This window comes from Lissotriton helveticus, chromosome 12, assembly GCF_964261635.1.
Source record: "Lissotriton helveticus chromosome 12, aLisHel1.1, whole genome shotgun sequence".
NCBI lineage: Eukaryota > Metazoa > Chordata > Amphibia > Caudata > Salamandridae > Lissotriton > Lissotriton helveticus.
In genome coordinates, this window is record NC_136073.1 from 676,576,368 (window position 1) to 676,595,955 (window position 19,588).

Sequence of the window (19,588 nt, forward strand, 5' to 3'; positions counted from 1 at the left end):
CGCGTTTGATCGCCTGCCCGAGATGTAGTTCCCCGAACGCAGACTTTGCACACATGACGGGGACGTGCCTTAAAATAGAGGACTATTGGTAATCAATTTTCCGAGAGATATCTAAGATGGTTGAGGTGGAAATAACGCCATCACCCCTCCTTGCTCTACTGGGGTATGTCCATGACCTCTCTAGATCCCGGCATCGTTTTGTAGCGATGGCTCTCCTGCTTGCTAAACGCGAAGTGGCCCTTAAGTGGGCATGTAAAACTGGCCCTACACTCCACACATGGTTGCACAGCATGACATATTGCAACACCACCAGTGATACGTATGCCCTACTACAGCCGCCCGCCTCTAGACCGGTAGATATTTGGCAACCCTTATTGTCGTACCTATGACGTTTGCAAGAGCTCAATGCTACGCCTATACAGACACCACAGACACCGTAGGGCCTAGGGGCATAACCCGTGCGGTACCTCAATCCTTAATATGTGTCACAAGTAATACTAAATGTAGCTGTAGCAGCTAAATGATCACGACAGTTGCTGTAATTTCAAAGCAAATACTGTATGTGTGGATGTATGTCATTGGCCCATGCTACCTGTATATTAGATAACAGGGATATTCCTATCATAGGCCATTAGACCCTTTTGCCAACCGCAGAATGTTTATGCTGTAACACTGACCAACTGTCTTCTTTTTTGAAAAAGTTTTATTTCGAAAATGCAAATAAAGTTTAAAAAAAAATCACAAAATAAAATGGGGGCAGAGTATTGAAAGTTTTCAAACACTCTCCCCCAGTCACAGATCTGAGTTTAATCCATTGTTGCTCGAGCAATGGATTAAACCCAGTTTCAGCAGCCCATCCGTCATCTTGTTGTTTTAGCTATGTTCACCATAAGTGGCCAAGGGTATGCCCGGATGTAGGTCTCGTGCACACTGTGCTACTGATTGCAAGCTAGCCTGGCTGATGAGGGGTGATACCCCAAAACCGTTCCCAGGATGCCTGTATCTGGTCCAGGGAGGACCTGACCCGGCATTTCGAGCTGGACTGTCCCCATGAGGAGCAGGGTCAAGACTGATTTGTATAGGGCTGGGTTGAAACGTAGGTGGCATAGTGAGCAAAAGAACAATGGATTAAACCCAGATCTCTTGACTGGGAGTGAGTGGTTGAAAAGATTCAGCACTCTGTCTATCATCTTGTTGTGTTTGTTAAATGATATACCTCTCTAGAAGGGACTTATAAGTAAATAAAATGTGCCAATTAGGCATATGCCAATCAGTCCATGTTAAGGGAATTGTGTCGAGCACTTAAGCACTGGTAAAGTGCAGTCATAAAGCCGAAATCTAGCAAAAATTGGAAAATGTTTGTGGGAATACCACCCTAAGGCTGACAGGTCTAACAGTGTGCTTCCATCTGCTCACCGCCAGCAAGTACTGGACTGTTGCCAATCTTGTTTTCAGATTGTTGAAAGACTGTCTGAAGTATCTACTGTTGAAACTCCTGTGGCAAGGAGAGTGTTGTGCATTGCTCTCTGAATGTGATGAAGGATTCAAACCGTAGAGGATTAGAAAGTTTTCAAGGGGTTGACTCCACAGGCATCTGTTTTATATTTCCGATTTCAAATGGCAATTTTGACAGTGAGACCGGATATACAGCTTTGTAGGTGGCCTCCTAGAAGCAAAGAGAGGATGTGGTCTAACGGCTAGGACGGACAACCTCCAATCTGGAGAACTGGGTTCGAGCCCCAGCAATGATGCTCAACATTCTGTGCTTCTGAGCAAATCACTTAATCTCCCCGTGCCTAACAAAAATGAATATGTCCTTGTGTAACGCAACTTGTGCTCATATAAAGCGCTCAGATACCTTCGGGACAAGTTTGCGCTATATGAAACTCAGGGGGGGGGGGGGGAAGCACAGTGGGACTTAAACCAGCGATTATCTTTGCAGTGAATGCTCGGGTTAAAGATGAACATAGCGTGGTTTGGTGAAAAGGATTATTTTATTCATGTAGGGTGTGTTTATATGATTTGGAAACTAGTGCTCCAGTTGGATGTGGTCTGTGGATGGGACAGTGTTTTTGAAATATTGATCCTGAATGGGGAGAATTACATTTCAGTTAGCACGTGGTCTTGGAATGCTTTCACTTGGGTTTTTTGTATTTGGGTTGTCAGCCTCTGCTCCTGGTGTTGGCTTGCAATAGTTTAGTTAGGTTTAAAGCAGAGTTTAAAATGTCAATTGCCCTTTCATGTAACGAGTTTAGGATGGAACAGGGTGTTCCACTAAAAAACCTGCATACGTAGTTTGAATACAATATACAGTGTCTCTGGGCTTATGCAAGCATGTCTAGTCCTTTAATTTTTAGGATGTGTTCACCTTTTGTAACTGGTCATTTCACTTTAATCTTGTGCAGGCATTGTTCTGTACCCGAGTGCCAATGACTATTGAGGAATCTCAAAGGGGTTGTTAACTGTTAATTCTGTATAATGTCCTACCCCTCGATTGCGAGCTATTTAACCCAGACTCACTGATTTTTAACTACCTGTGTTGCAGTTTGGCATCTGATATATATTTACATAAAGGATGCAGCTCGCCTATTACTCATTAAAGGCTTCATAAGGTCCAGGTCAATTGCCACTGGCCCCTTGGTTCTCTGAGAGTATAAAAGCTGAAAAAAGTAAAAGCAAAAAGTTTCTGAGAGACGCTGGAGAAAGAACTATGCTCCAGATACTAAATTAGCTTCTAAGTTGGGAAAAAGAACCTACCATGCACTCTGTAAAGCTGCGCATTCAGAGCATGTGACCGCCACTATTTCAAAGGCACAGAACAATGCTAAAACATTGTTCAAGCTTGCTAACCCCTCCCATGCTCATGACGAGCTCAGCTCGTCATGAGCCACGGTTCCCGTGTGCTCATGACGAGCTGAGCTCGTCATGACCATTAGAAGGCTCCCACGCGGGGCTAATTCCCCTGCTTTGCGAGCGTTCTACACAAACTGGTGTGGCCGTGACGAGCTGAGCTCGTCATGAGCACACGAGCACCGTGGCTCATGACGAGCTGAGCTCATCATGAACATGGGGGCGCTGTGCGCGCCCCCCATCCCCCAGCACAGCAGGGGAATCAGCCCCGCAGTGAAGGGGTTAAAGAACTATCTGGCTCTACTTGCCTACCGAAATCTCCGGATTTCACTGAATCACAATGTGATGATCTTGCAAGGTTCTTTCTCAATAAAGTTAAAAGCATATACGCCACACTGAATGTAATCCAACCAGCTCACGTACAACCGCATATGAAGAATTCCGATCACCCAACTATAAACATGGATCCTCAGGCTAGAACATCTTTGACACCCATCAACAATCTAGAAACCTGGGTGCCGCAACATTAACCGCTTTAGGCGCATTTTGGATTGTCTTAAATCCGGTTCTCCTATGGACCCTGTCCCCATTTCTGTGCTCCAGAAGCTTGAAACGTCATCTCTGCTGTTAATTATGGAGTTGCTTAATGCCTCCTTAATGGAAGCTAAGGTACCATCTGCTTGGAAGCATGCAATAGTTCTTCCACTTTAAAAAATTTTTACCGCTGACCCGGCACAGCTGTCTAACTTCCGGACCATTTCTCTTCTCCCGTCCTTTTCTGCAATTCTAGAAAAACATGTCAACATTCAACTGTCATCTATCGTTGAATCCCATAAATTCTTGCATGGCTCACAGTCTGGTTTCCGCACAGGTGTTTAAACAGAGACTACCTTGCTTGGAGTCAAATAAATCTTACGTAACTGTGTGGTAGACTGGGAGACCATGGCTTCTATGCTTCTTGATATAAGTGCTGCGTTTGGCACGGTTTCTCATACTCTGCTCCTGCCGATAGAATCCGTCATGGGGACACCGCTCTGATAAGGGGCTTTTCAGCAATTTTGGTGGCAGCTTATTACGGTCTGCGCAGTTACTTTTTCTTTGGATACCAGAAATCTTATACTGACTTTTGGAACTCCTTGGACGAATTGTGTCTTTTAGATATATACCCTTGACGTGGCTAAAATATTATCTGGATATCGAAAGATCCCAGTAGGCTTCTGTACTGTTTGGATCGGACGACTTCATTGACGTTATTTCTCGTCGCTTCAAGTTCTGACCAACATATTTGCCCTGACGAAGCTCCCACTGTTGGGGAGCGAAACGCGTTGGCTGTCCTATAAATGAGAAAATAAAAGAATTTATTTTTGGATACTACATGGTCCTGGCTACTTTATCCTTGGTGCTGCCTCTGTTCTGTTTCTCAACATTCAACTGTCATCTATCGTTGAATCCCATAAATTCTTGCATGGCTCACAGTCTGGTTTCCGTACAGGTGTTTAAACAGAGACTACCTTGCTTGGAGTCAAATAAATCTTACGTAACTGTGTGGTAGACTGGGAGACCATGGCTTCTATGCTTCTTGATATAAGTGCTGCGTTTGGCACGGTTTCTCATACTCTGCTCCTGCAAGCTTTGCAATCTTTGGGAGTGACTGGTGAGGCACTTAATTGGCTTAAAGATTTCCTGGTGGATCGCACATTCCAAGTTTTTTCTCCCACATCCAGTTCCAAAATGTACTCTCCACCCTACGGTGTTCCTCAAGGCTCGATCCTTAGCCCTTTATTATTCAACATTTGTCAGGCCTCTGGCGCTGATCGCTGAAGAATCGGGGTTGTCTCTCTTTTCTTACGCTGATGACACCCAGATTGTCTTTTCCTTAACTGCTGACAGGGCGTCCAAACCATCTTCTCTTCAATCCGGATTGAGGAATATTGCAGGATGGATGCAAGCTAATCTGCTTAAACTCAATGGTGAAAAGACAGAGGTGTTTATATTGGGCAAGAATAAAGATCTATGGGGCCCCCCAACATTGGCCACCTGAAATGGGTGCCTTGCAATGAGGAAACAAGCAGTGAAAGTATCGTCCATTTGTTTTACTATCCTTAAATGGCTAAGAAAAACCCTTTGAATGATGCCTTTGTCCACACAATGCACTGTGGTCCATGCTCTGATCACTTCAACGCTGGACTATGGCAACATTTTGTATCTCGGAGCCAATAAGGATGTGGTACTAAAGTTACAGCTGGTAAAAAATGCTTCGGCCAGGTTGCTCTGTAAGGCCCCCAAAACAGCTTCTATTTCAGGCGCCCTTCGTGATCTTCATTGGCTCAGGGTTGAGAATCGTATTAAGTTCAAAGCCCTTAGCTGTATGTTCAAAACCAAAAGTGGTAAAGCGCCCCAATATATGAATGCTCTAGTTCACCTTTACCTTCCATCACGCTCCTTACGTTCTGACACTCAGGTGAAATTCACGGTGCCTAGGATCAGGCTGTCTCGCATGGGTGGTCGGTCGTTCTCTTGTCTTGGCCCCTCTCTGTGGAACGCCCTTCCGATGGCACTTTAGACTGAAACCATCTATGAGAATTATCGTAAGTGCTTAAAAACCTGGCTGTTTAATATGTAGAAACTACTTACTCTTTCTTCTCTTTTCTCTGTTCTACAGGCGGCGCCGGGAAAACCTTGGGTAGCTGAGCGCCTAATAAGATTAAATTAACATAACCTAACTTGTGGCCTTTCATAAAGAAGAGACCCTTCAGAATTATTATCTTAATAGTGGGTGCTTTGCAGGAATCCTCTTTTCTCACTAGAGAGCACAGAATAGTGATTATATTTTCTTCACAATGAGTGCTCTGAATAAAGGTAATCCGTCTTAATATGCAAATTGGTTACACAGCATGATTCTGTGTTCCAGGCAAGAACAGAGCGCAGATTGGATCTTCTGTTCCAGTTGTGATCTTGGGCTATGCAGTCATATTCTACTGATTGAGGACTATCACAGCGTATCTTATTTAGTTGAACATTTGCATAGGGGAGAGCCCCTTCAGGATTCTTATCTTCATTGCACGAATATCTATGCATAAAACTACCTTCTTGGGCAAAGCTCAAAATAAAGATAAATAGTTCTTACATGACTTCCCCTTTCGGATCACATGTACATGTTGTTAAATGAATCTATCATATGTAGCAGACATTTGGTTAAATTGGAGCGGCCATTGAAATCTGGTGTATTCTGTAAATTGAGACCAAGTCTAGCAGTTAAAATCATTTTGAGAGCCATTTGATTTTTCCTCTATACACCCTCTGAAATTGAAAACTTCTTTAGTCAAGTGTTTGTAGGTGGACGACTGGTCACCAGGGTAGCCGTAGAACTGTACAGGTTAGGAATGATGTAACTGGTCTGTTTAAGTTAGTAAAACAGGAGAGTTTCTAGTGATATTTTGGAAGGAACCTTTCGAACAGCTTTGTTTATGCTTTTAGATAGAGAAGTGGATGATGGGATGGCAGGGTTTGACAAGATGTGGACAAAGACCACGATAAGGCAAGATGACAGGGTTCTTTGAGACCACTCTGCTTATGCTAAAGAATGGAAGCACAATTTATTTGTTCTACCCTAATGATGAATGCCATTACTTCAGAGGCCCTATTTACTGCTGCAATTTCTCTTATCTTGTTAATGTCGAAGTAATGTTTTTTTGTTGTCTCTTGTTTATTTTAGGTACATGGGAATTGGACTTTCAGCACAAGGAGTTAACATGAACAGGTTGCCTGGTAAGTCTTCCAATATGTAATCAGAACAAATTTTTTATGCTGTGGCCTGGGAATAGCCTACTTTTTGGGATGGGTCCTTTCCATCCTGTGGCACTTAAGACCTATATCTAGTTATTTTATTTTTCATCTAGTATCTTTAATATTGGTGTTTATCATATGAATAAGTGCATTGAAGTGAGTTTTCACTATCCAGGTGTGATGCGCTCGTAGTGAGGAAAGGAAATATGATGAAAGGTGGACCACTTTTTGCACTACTAAAGCCTGAAAGAAAGGTGCATAGAGCGCTGACGGCCTTAACTAGGACTGACAGAAGCTCTATAAGAGATGCTTTCACCCCCAGTAAATTACCTTTACCCCATTTGCTACTGAAACATCCAGACCCCATTTGAGTGATTGGTGACTCTGAGGACTATTCAATGTCTGTGTGCTTTAATTTTTAAACCCATCTCCATGTTTAAGTTATTAGTAATTCTATCCATTGTTGCCCACACCCCTGATTTGAGTGGTTGACACGCCGCTTCCTGATAAACTGAAGTCTCCCCCTTGTACCTCTTGCAATTTGAGAAATGTGCATCCACACCCCTGTGAACAGACTGCGCAATTAAGTTTCTGCTATTTCAGTGATTTTGCTCTATTCTTCTGTGTATTAAAGCCTCAAATCTTTCCCACCCTGTCCATGATGTCATCCACTTGACCTGTCGGTTACCTCTTCCCACCTCCTCTACCCAACAATAACTCTCCCATCTCCAGAGGAAGAAATACAAACTCCATTGCAGCACACCTCAGTGCTGCACTAAGCTGTTGGTGTTCACTTGAAACTTGTACACTTTTAATATTCCAAGCACAGTTTTGAGTATCTAATCCCTGAAAACTAGTATGCAGTCTCATTTGCACTGATGGAGGAAATAATGTACTCAAGAACATATGGAATTATGCAAACTCTTACTCCTCAACCTGACTACATGCGATAAACTGAAGCTAAATAATACCAGAACCTCACCCTATCTCTCTAGCTACAGGCCATATGTATTTAACAAACCTTAAATGTACTAATGTTACTTCACCTTGTCCACTCCTGTATCCAAATCATTGTGATAATGATTTCCTCTCGCATCTGAAAATCATTTACCAGTCTGCTCCGTGCATGCGTATCTCCATACTTCACATCATCCCCTTTCAGATAGAGTTGATCCCACCTTAGATTGGTGGGGGAATAAAAGGAGTGTTAAGCCATGTACACAGTGTCGCAAAAAGATGTCTCTATTGGATCCATACAGCTGTATGTTGTGTCTGCGATCAGATGATTGTTTTGCCTGCAGCTGCTGCTCCTCAATGCACCTAAAGGCCCTCATGGAGAGGGAGACCAAGATATTATGGCAAGGGCACAGATTACACTACATAGTGGTTCCTCTCTCTTCATGTTAGTTTCCTGACGGGGAGCGATCCAACACATCATTCTCCCTCAAAAAACAGAAAAATACACCATTGGAAGAAGTCCTCTTCTTAGTGAAGGACACAGTCCTGCTCCAGGGACCTTTCAGAGGTGCCGTTGACCAATTCTAGTCTCCTGTATCTTTGAACAGATTACGATTTTGAAGAGGAAGCAGAGGTTTCGACTCCCATCTGCTGACCCTTCTCAGATCGAATCCTTTTGATAGGTGATTTTGGGCATTTTAATTGTGGCCCATAACTTTCTGGGTTATTCACCAAGAGTGGGCCTGATCTGCCAGGATTGATGATTGAAGTGACTTCAACCCTGATACCTCATGACTTTGTGTCTTCATAGGATTTGACCTTGATGCTCCTTCCAAGGAAGCTCTCGTCTGTTACGGAGCTGGCCTGTGCCAATGATGATGCAGTCTTCTGTACTATGCTGGGGGCCACCTTCCAAGTCAGACACCCGAGTGGCAAAGTAAAACGTTAATGCATCTTTTGATGATGAACCAATGTCACAGAACCTCGCTAGGGCCTAGAGGTTGATCAAGCAAGAGTAACTTATAACACATTTACCAGCCCTTACAGTGACCTTCAGTACACACAAGATCTTGAAATGTCATCAGAAAAGGACATTCCGTGTCTTTCATGTCAGTCTTTAGAGAACATCTGCCGATTTAATTCTGTGGTACAGTAAGCACTAGAATTTCTGCTGCCTACTGCTGAAACAAAGTCCAGCACCATAGTTGAAATACTGCAGGTGCCTTTAGTGGCTTTGGCACCCCTGCTGCCATTAAACGAAATGCTATTCAAGTCAATTCTAACTGCCTGAGAGAAACTTTCCTTTTTCTAATAGCCCACTGACTAATTGTATGGCGCCAACTATCTGTGCCTTCCAAACTCAAATTTTCTTGACAGGCCATTCCCCTGAGAATTTGTAGGTACAAGATCCATAGTACATTTTAACCCCTTCCCTACTGCTCCTCTTGATGATGAGTCTAAAAACATGACTCCGTAGGTAGGAATTTGTTTGAATGATGCAGCCTGCCACCTGTGCACTGCAAACATGGCGAGTCTTCTTGGTCAGTGCATCTACACCTTGTGGGAATTGGCTAAAACAAGTGTAATCAGCCTCCCTGACCACACAAAAAAGCCCTTCTCTGACCTGGTCAGTGATGTTTTGGATGCCTCCAATCCAAACTGAACGTCTGGCCAGGATTGTGCCTACCCAATGGTGCCATCTATGGGCACAGAGGTCGCTCTGTACCAACACACCTGGGTGCGCTTCACAGGCTTTTCAGATGTTGATTGATGGCCATGCTGTTCGATGGTGAGCAGCACTTTGGAGATGTGATAAAGTACGTCATGCCTGTGTCAAGTTCATATAACCATGTGTAGCACATTGTTAATCACCATGTTTTTTTACAAATGTTCTAATATTTTAAGTTCAAATATGGATGTTGTTTTCTAGTATTTTGGTGTTTCTTGTGGCTCTGAATATCTCAATAGCTCAATTTGATCCAGAATTCAAAAGGCCCAGAGCTTTACATTTGCACATTTCCTAATGGTGTAACCTTGCTTTCAAAGTTGTCAAGTGAAAATGGGATTAAGGAAAGTAATGAGTCTAGTATTGTATCTAAGGATGATGTCTTCTCAAGGAGGTGCAGCCTTTACTCTTTGAGAACATACTGACACCTGCAGGCAGTTGTGGACCACTTCGGGCAATGGCAAACCTCTTGCTATCATTTGGGTTCACTATAAATGAACCTTTGTCCCACCTTTGCAGAGACTACCATTTATTGGTGTGATTAGGGCACAATGGAGTTAAGGGCTTTTCCGCCGCCACACGGAGCTGGGAACATTTGATCTGTGATCCTGAAGCTTCAGGTCTCGATCCTGGATCACTGTGATAATGGCTCTGACCCTTCTTGGATTTGTGTATTATCATCAGCAATGCCAGATGGCACGTACATTCTGTCCATCAAACTGCTGCTGCAGGTTCTCGTGGTCTACACCACTGCCATGTGGTACTTAAACAAGCAGGGCGGAATGAGGTCTAGAGTCCTGTGCCAGGACACTGCATCACTTGAGGTGGTTGGAGCGTCAGAGCATCTTCCTGATCATTAACCATCTGGCAGGGTCCCTTAAAGTCAGAATAGACAAACTGATGAGGCAGTACCTGGTAAATCGAGTGTTGCCTATATCTAGAGGTGGTGCGGGCATCTTCCAGCAGTGGGTAGAACACTGCTAAAGAGCAAGCAGTATTGAACATTTTGCATGCTGGAGTTTCTCTAACACTTGTTAGGTCACTCATTCCAGCTGGAATGGAACACTGAAATCCATGTACTTCTTCCCACTTCTCTCTCTCCTGCCAGAGTTCTGAAAAAGGACTAGAATAACTGGGCCTAAGTTTTCCTAGCCGCTTTGGATTGGGTCAGGAGAGTGCGGCACCCGAACCTTTTGGGCATGAGTATCTGTTCAGGCTGCTACTTCGTGATGACCTCCTATCTCCGCAACAGGGCACACCACCTCAAACTACGCAGTCTACACTTACATGCAGAGAGATTGAGTGGCGGCTATTGACTGCATTTGATTTGTCACCTGAAGTGGTGGATGTAGTTCTTGCTGCTATGCGCCCTTCCACAAAATCAATTTATACCAGGTGCCGAGACAAATTTGTAACTTGTTATGGTGTTTGCAACACTGGCCTGTTACATGGGAAGTTGTACGACATACTTTTGTTTGTGTTGTCTGAAGCCCAGCAAGGCCTTGCAGTGGGCACTATCCGTGTTCATTTGTCGGTCATTTTTGGCCCTTCTGACTGCCGGACCAACAGTCTTTGTTCATATCTGTTGTGATGAGGTTTATTGAAAGTGTAACACGGTCAATCCCACGCTATTTGTGATGCTCCATTGAGACCTTAACTTGGTCTTGAATTTTCTCATGTTTGCACCCTTCAGGCTGATGCATAGCTGCTTGCTTTGTCTCGTGATCTTGAAGACAGTCATCCTCATTGCAATTATGTTGCATGAGTGAACTTCGGGCACTTTCAGTACAATGTCCTATGCACCTTTTTGCTGGACAGATTGGTGCTGAGGACTTGAACAGTCTTCTCACCAAAAGCTGACACTCCCTTCCATGTTGGGCAGTCTATCACTCTACAAGCGTTCTTTTGCTCCCCCTCACCCCTTGAATGATGGTGAAAGGCCCTGTGGGTTTGCCCTAGAAAGGGCTTTAAGCTTTTAAATTGATCGTACCAACGGCCATCAGTGGATGATAACCTCTTTGTGGGGTTTTGTGAAGCAAAGAAAAGGAAGACGGTGCAAATGAGGACCTTATTGAGGTGGTTAGTCCTCTGCATTAAGATCTGCTAAGCACTAGACATGAAGCAGCCTTCTGAAAGATTGAGAGCCCGTTACACTAGATCTAAGGCTACCACTTTGTTTGCAGGTGGAATGGCTGTTATTGACATCTGTCATGGTGCGACATGGACATTAGCACATACGTTCTTAAGTGTGTTCGCCTTGACATCCAGGTCCAGTGGGCTAGGACATGTTTCCCGCTCGGTCCTACAAGATTTTTTTATCTGAGCCCCCTCTAGGGACCATCCACTTTGAAGAGGTGCTGCTTTTGAGTCTATTCTTAGGCGGTGGAATCTGCAGTGAGAAGTATCCATCAGAACAAGTTAATTACCTTTGGCTATGTGGTTTCTGGTTCTTCCTCCCTGTTCTGTGGAGTGGTCTTTTTTTTTTTAACACATTTTTATAGAATTGATTGTGGGGCACGGAGAATTCCTTTTGGAGGTCTTGGAATGATTAGAGGACCTGACCCTTCATTACGTTTCCCAATGATGAGATCTCGATTCGGTCCCAGTTAGTGAATCCCTGGAGGTCTGCCACTTGGGGGAGTAGTCAGCTTTGCCATATTGGGGTTTCTCTGGTGATGCGGCCCCACCAACCCATCCGGCGGAGAAACTGTCACCAGACAAGGATCACTACCCTCGTCGCAGGGGGGAGATCCTTTGGGTCTGATCTGTTGTAGAGAAAAGTGTATACGGAGGGGACCCCATAATTCACTGTTCCACCCTGTACTGGGACGTTTCTGTAGCCATACCACCATTCATTCAGGATCTGAAGATTTACTGCCGAATGATATGATTGTATATCTGTGGCTGCGATGCCTCGGCAGTATGTGGATTGGAAGCAGGTACGAGCTATACGAGCGGTGCTGCCTCCCCATAAAAACTGACCCAGTATTGCGTTAACTTGCCGGAACCATGTCAATGGAATTGTGTATGGATGGGATTACAGTTGGTATAGTCAGCATGGTAGGGAGACCATCTTAAAGATAGCTGTAAAGCGATAGGGGGCGACTGGAGCAGGACCTCACCTCAGCTTTTACACGATCTGTTAACGCTACTAAGTTTTGTGTTCATGAAACAAATTGGGCATCGGATAAAAATACTCCTAGGTAGTTAAGGCTGCTTGTTACTAGTGTAAGTTCTTCTGCCCACCGCCCGCTCCTCCGGGCCCCCTCAGCGCCCGAACCGACGATTTACGCAGGTTCATATGAAGGCCGGATGTCTCCCCAAAGATGCGCATAATTTTGAGGATTCTGGGGCCTGATCTATTAGGGCCCATAAAGAAAGAGGACATTAGCATATATAGCCATGCGGTCTGATATCTCTGGTGTCCACTCAAAGCCCTGCACCAGTGCATCACATCTCACTCATGTGGCCTGAGGTTCTATGGTGAGAGCGAATAAGAGGGGGGGGGCATTGCTGTCTAGTGCATAGTCTTGTAGTGGCCTCTTTTTAACATCTAAAAAGGTCCCAGGTTAGTATCCAGCACTTTATTACCAACAGTCATTCATGCTCTGCATCTGATGGCGCGGAAAGGGAAACGATAAGAAACTGATGTCAACTTGCAATGGTGTCACTTCTTTGTGGCTCTGGACCATCATTTCACAGCCGGTATGGAGCCAGTGCTGAGCCACATGATGCAGCTTAGTGGCAGCAGCTCTGCTATGAAATAATCTCTGGATCCAGTATGGCCCTTGGGGGATAGTCTAAGGCAGTGCTAATCAAACGTTCTAGAACCACGGCTCACTTAAAAAAAAAAACACATTTTCATGACCCACCTAGCTTTAATGGATATGAGGCGGACGATTTTGAATTTTAACTAAAGCATCGTGTAGCAGCGTATTTTCATTTACAGACTGCACCTTTTGCATTGAAAGGGTCACTAAATTTGCACAGACGTAGCTTAGCTGATGAAACTATTAGCACACCAATGATAATGTGTGGAAATTGGGTTTCAGTGAATATGAATCATATGTGCATCACCAAGTAAAGTGTCTTGATTTGTTTTGATCCTATTAAATCCATTGGTTCCATCACACTTCAGAATTACAAAAATGATGTGCTTAATTTTTGTTTTCCTAACTGTTGAATGTGTACTGCTCATTTATATGTATTTACATTTTGTTGTGTGTTTGAAAAAACTGAAGTCCTACAGCCTTTCCTTTCGCACTTATGGTACCCCCAGCAAGATTGTAACAATTCACTTTACTTGCCTTTCTCTGACAGCAGAGTGAGAGGAGTTTGTAAACACCAAGGCCCATTTTACACAAAAAAGCAGCGATTTGTCAGAAGACATAGCCTGGCATTTGATGTCTGTCTTTGAAGCACAGCAATTATGACCAGATAAATACAAAATTTAAAGGCATCTTTATTGATTGCTTGGACTTTCACAACCCACCAAAAATCGACTCAACCCACAGTTTGGGAAACACAGTTATAAGGTGAGGAATCTTTGGTTTGGTAGAGTATCCACTAGAAAGAGCATTACTGAAAACAGGTAGTTTGTTCATTTGATATAATTTAGCATCCGTGTGCCAAATATTTTTTCAAAATACTGCCATGAAGTTGCCACACACCTGTACTAATTATCAGTGCTGCTCACTAAAAAAAATTATATTATCTTCATCATCATGTTCAAGGCCATTTTTTGGGATAACTTCATCTCTGTCTTTGTTTGCATGCTGAAGATTGAAGAAAACAGATGATTTTCAAAGTATTTACCTAAACCCAAGAAGGAAATAGAGATGATTGACAAAACACAAAGACATCCTAAACCAATAAATAAACACGTCTGATAGTGACATCTAGCTGCAGATTCCTTAACTTAAAAAATCCCCAGGCGTCAGATTTTTTTGCAGCAGCACCTCTGCACGCCTGGGGACGGCGCCACATGACCCCGCCCTTACATTTTCCACGTAAGTGACATCAGCGAGATCATATAAATCCCTCTCGGCGTGCTGACGTCAGTTTCCTTCTTTTCCACGTGCAACGCGGATCCGGTGTAAGCGGTTCCTCTGGCCTGTTTTCAGGCCCCTTTTTAACACTTAGCGTCTGGAACAGTGTGGGATGCCTTCGGGCTTTAAAACGCGACAAATATCCGCGACGGATCCACACCATATCTGTATGTGGTTCCTGGGCGAACACCACGACTTGACGGATTGCGACGCCTGCCCGCACCTCAAGCCAAAGACTCGGTGGGACCGCCGAATGAAGCTGCTCGGCTCGCCGATCCGGCGCCATAAACTTGTCTCCCCGGCTCCGACTCCCCTTCTTTCTTCGGAGTCGTAGCCTGTTGTGGTTGACATGGAATTGGTGCCGGACGAGGCCGAGTCGGCGCCGGACGAGGCCGAGTCGGTGCCAGACTATGCGGGGTCGGCGCCTACCGAGTTGCCTTGGCGCCGCCCCGATGCCGGATTGTTGACTCCTCGCCGGAGGCTTCTGGGGAGAGTTTGGCATCGCCTTCACGTCCGGTGATGCCAGATCTGTCCTTGCCTGTTCCCCAATCCCCCTTAGAATTTTTTGACCCGGCAGTATCCCCGCCTCCTCAGGAGCCCCATCAGGATCCTCATTCGTCAATGGGGCTTCCTTCATTCGGGCATTGGTCGCACCCTAAGTTTCTTGGACAGCCTCCTTGGGGTGGAATACTTAGTTTACAGCCACCACTTACAGATGAGTTGCTGTCCCCTCCTTGGGGGGGCTACTGAGGCCAGTGCGACGTACATAGAGTGGTCTACTTGGCGGCTCGTGTTCTAAGCATGCAACCCCCTTTGGTCCCTTTGCCTGTGGACCCTCTGCTAGATGTCCTCCACCACAGGTCGGGGAATGTGGAGCCGCTTTTGCCCTTTGAAGCTTCTCTTTATTACACCCTTTTGGGCACCTGGGCTCAGCCAGCTTCCGGTGATGCGGTGGCTCGTTCTGTCTTGCTCCGCCACTGTCCTGCTCCACATGATCCAGTTTGCTTATTTGTTCACCCAGACGTGCAGGGGTTTGTTCTGCAAACTGCCTTCCCTTTCTTGCCTCAGCTAATGCTTCCTCCCTCCCGGGAGTCCAAATGGCTGGAGTTGTGGGATCGTAACATCTTCGCCTCCACTAGCGCTGCCCTTCGTTCACTGAATACAGTGCATGTCTTTGCTCGGGCTACCTCTGCCCTGTGGGACTCTACCAAGTCTCTTCTTTTGGCCCCCTCTGAAGGCGCTGTTGTTGACCTCCTTCATCTTCTCCGGGATGGCCGTGACCTTGCTGAATTTACGATCTGCTCAACCTTGGATACTGCCGATTCCTTAGGCCGAGCTATGACTGGTTCGGTTGTCTTACGGCGCCTTGCTTGGTTGCGGGATAGCGTCTTCCCGGAGAATATCCGGGAGCGCCTTTTTTGATCTACCCTTTGATGGGGTCCTATTGTTTGATGCCCACGCCGAATCGTCTGTTCGGTGCCTACTTGCGGCCTTTCGCCCTCCCCAGAAGTCTGCATTTCCCAGGTCGTCTTTTCACATGTTCTGTGGTGGTTACCCTTTGATTTAGCATCCTTCAGATGCATTATTCATTTTAAGCTGGCAGTAAGCCTCCTGTGGCGGTGTTCCACAGGTTGTTTGTGTTTGGTCCTCTGACTGTGGTTTGCTCTAAGGGATGTTCCCTGTTTGGGGGTGTGCCATACTCCAAGTGGGGTACTTTTATGTTATTGTATAGCTCTTCATTCTGCCAAGTAGGCCTGGAGATCCTTTTGGGCTCTATACGTCCACTGGTGCTCTTGTCTTACCGTTGTTCAGTGTTGTGACTTTGGCGCTTTCTTCTATACGCCATGGGTCGCCTTGCATATGTTACTCATTCTCCTCCTTTGGAGGTTTTCACAGTTTTTATCACGCTTAAAATGCTGCTACCGCCTGCCATTAATGCTCTAGGTGAGTTCCTCCTATGACACCCGTGTTGTATGGTCGTGGCTCTTATATATATATATATATATATATATATATATATATATATATATATATATATATATATATATATATATATATATATATATATATATATATATATATATATATATATATATATATATATATATATATATATATATATATATATATATATATATATATATATACATATATATATACATACATACATATATACAGTTCAAACTCCTGCTACGCCTCCCTCTCGGAAATGTATTCCAACGAAGAAAAAACACAGGTACAGACCACTCCACAGCGCTACGAGTAGAATTCACAGGTAGTTTATTCACCCCAAGTCGCCAGCATGACTCGTTTAGGCTACGTCACAGTAGCCTTGATCACATGCCTAGCGGAACCAATACAAGTGTTTATATACTGTGCACATTTGAAAAAGAAGGGGCGTACCACATCTATAAACATAGATAAAATACTGTTGTTACAAAATATCATTCTGATACTTAATCCGAGTGTTCTTTGTTGTATAAAAGATTGTTTTTATGTTTTACCATTTCTCTACAACATAGTAAATACAATTATGAACCCTATTTACAATGCGCCACGGATAGTGCAAATATGCAATACTCATTTCACAATTTCATGACTAAGATACAATTCGCGCAAATCATACCAGAATAAAAACATTTTAAGTATTAAAGGATGGAATTAATACTGGCATACAACCCCCAAGTTTTATAAAAGTGCAAGAGCTAGAATTCATATAAAATCGTGCAAACAAACGCGCAAAGTACAACATCTGCCGTGACATCGAGGTAGATCCCTGCCTCATTTATATGCAATAAGTCACTGGCTGATAAATCATGTGGGAAGACAATATGGTTTTGCATGTTGAGCCGGTTATGAGGTTTACATGTAACAATAAAATTTAAAAAACAGTTCTACTGTCAGCACAGAATATTATGGAATGACAATCTTGAAATAGAGACAGCTATAAATCAAAGAAGGAGCTTACGGCATAGTACCCGTTTTATCCTATAATTCTATATCCAAAATGCTGTCAATCGAGATGTTATACTCAATAAATCAATAAATTAGTGGCAACAGTGGCAAACATTCTTGAAATCAAAGATGCAGTACTTTAATGTCACAATCTATCCTAAAAAATCTCAAAAGATTATTCTAACAATAGGATAGCTGATGACTCCAAAACTGATTGTGCATAGGGAACAAGCAACACTGGATTCCTACATGAATGAGGGGGTATAACTAATCAAAAAACCAGAAGACTGCCACTCTTCTGTTGAACCAAAATTACAAGAAACAGTGCAAGTCCTCCCCTGTATTCATTCCATTAGGAATCCTGGTATCTAAAAGCAGAATGTATTTGCTTTCCAGTTGCCTTAACAGTTTCTCTCTGTTACCACCCCTGATGTTTTTAGGTACAGCATCAATAATGAAGTATTGCAGATCGTTTAAATTTTTCTTATGGGCGAAACCAAAATGGCGTGCAACAGGATAGTTATCGTCAGAGTTCACAATTGCCCTTAAATGTTGGAGGATACGATTAAAAGCCTGTAGTTTTGTGCCCCCAACGTACTTGAGACCACAAGTACATTGGAGCACATAGACCACAAAATCAGTGCGGCATGTAAAATGCCCCCTGATTTGATTTGGATGGGCACAGGGTCAAATGCAGAGCAGTATTCCTTCGTATTTATTCCAAACTTGCATGCTCTGCAAGAGATACATTTATAAAACCCAGATTTGTCCGACAACCAATTTTTCTTTATGATGACCTCAAACTGGCTCTCACCAGAGCATCCCTCATTGAGGGAGCTCTTCTAAAAACTATGGTCTGTTCATCTGGTAATAATGGTGCTACACTGATGTCAGTCTTTAACAAAGGCCAATGCTTTTTCAAAATCCCCCTCACCTTCCTTTCCTCACTGTTAAAGGTGGTGATTAAACAGACCTTGTCTGGGGCTTCCTTAGTCAACTCATGCCCAATTTGTGTCCTGTTGGCACTAGTGGAAGCGAGATATTCTTCCCGGTTCATACTGTTAGCCCTATTCAAAGCTTCCTTTAATAGGGATGTCTGATAGCCTCTTGCACAAAATCGCAAATATGCTTCATTCTGACATTTCTCCAGATCTACATTGGAACTGCAAATTCTTCGTATGCGTAGAAATTCTCCATACGGAATACTTTTGACTAAATGACTTGGATGTGAGCTCCTGGCGTGCAAGATAGAATTGCTCGCCGTGGCCTTTCTGTGAAGTCTGGTATGTAATTTATCATCTGAGACATATAATTCAACGTCTAAAAATTGAATCATGGTAGTACTTATTTGAGATGTAAATTTAAGATTTAGTTGATTATCATTAATTACTCTGACAAATTCAGCCGCTGATTCTACCGAACCTCTCCAGATCAAACAGATATCATCAATAAAACGCCAGAAATAAGCAATATTGTTGGGAAACAACCTAGCGAGTGAACCCATGAGGACATGCTCCTCCCACCACCCAACATGTAAACATGCATAGGTGGGGGAGAAGCATGCCCCCATAGCCACTCCCCTTAGCTGTTGGTAAATTTCCCTGTCAAATAAAAAATAATTGTTGTTGAGGCATATATCCAACATCCTTAATGGCATATTGCTATGTTGACTAAATGCAATTTTCCTCTTCCCCAAATAACATTTATATGTCAACGTCAATGATAGGAATCTGAGGTTTACGGCCAGCATCACCTCTGACGCGGCTGAATTCCTGGATGTCCAGCTTTACATTGATCAGAACACCATTCAGACTAAGCTTCATAGAAAAAGCACTGCGGGCAATTCCATCTTACATGCCCGCAGTGCTCACCCGACCCATACTATCAATAGTATACCCTTGGGTGAATTCATCAGAATAAAAAGAATTTGCAGTAGCCCTGATAGCTTGGAACATTGTTTAAGGGAATCTAGGACTAGATTTCTGAGGCGAGGTTATAGTGGAACCATTCTGGATCAGGCCTTGGCAAAGGTTGGTGTTCGGTCTCGAGTGGATCTCCTCACTCCCAGGAACAAGGAGAAGAGGGACACCACTGAACAGGGCTCTGTTCGGTTTATCACCACTTTTTGTTCCCAGATCTCTAAGATCAGCCAAATCATTCGATCTGAGTGGCCAATTGTATTAACCGACGTCATCTTAGCACCATTTTTGCCCAAATCACCGGCCATTACTTTTAGGAGGGCGCCGTCTATGAAAGACGCATTAGA

At 43.9% G+C, this 19,588-nt stretch overlaps 1 protein-coding gene across 1 annotated transcript in view; it reads left to right on the top strand.

The window, feature by feature from the left end:
- Positions 1-19,588, top strand: part of RANBP10 (RAN binding protein 10) — a 542,287-nt gene that overhangs the window by 201,343 nt on the left and 321,356 nt on the right. Inside the window, exon 3 of the mRNA XM_078669990.1 lies at positions 6,566-6,618. Coding sequence (XP_078526116.1) covers positions 6,566-6,618 — 53 coding nt within the window. The remainder of the gene's footprint in view (positions 1-6,565; positions 6,619-19,588) is intronic.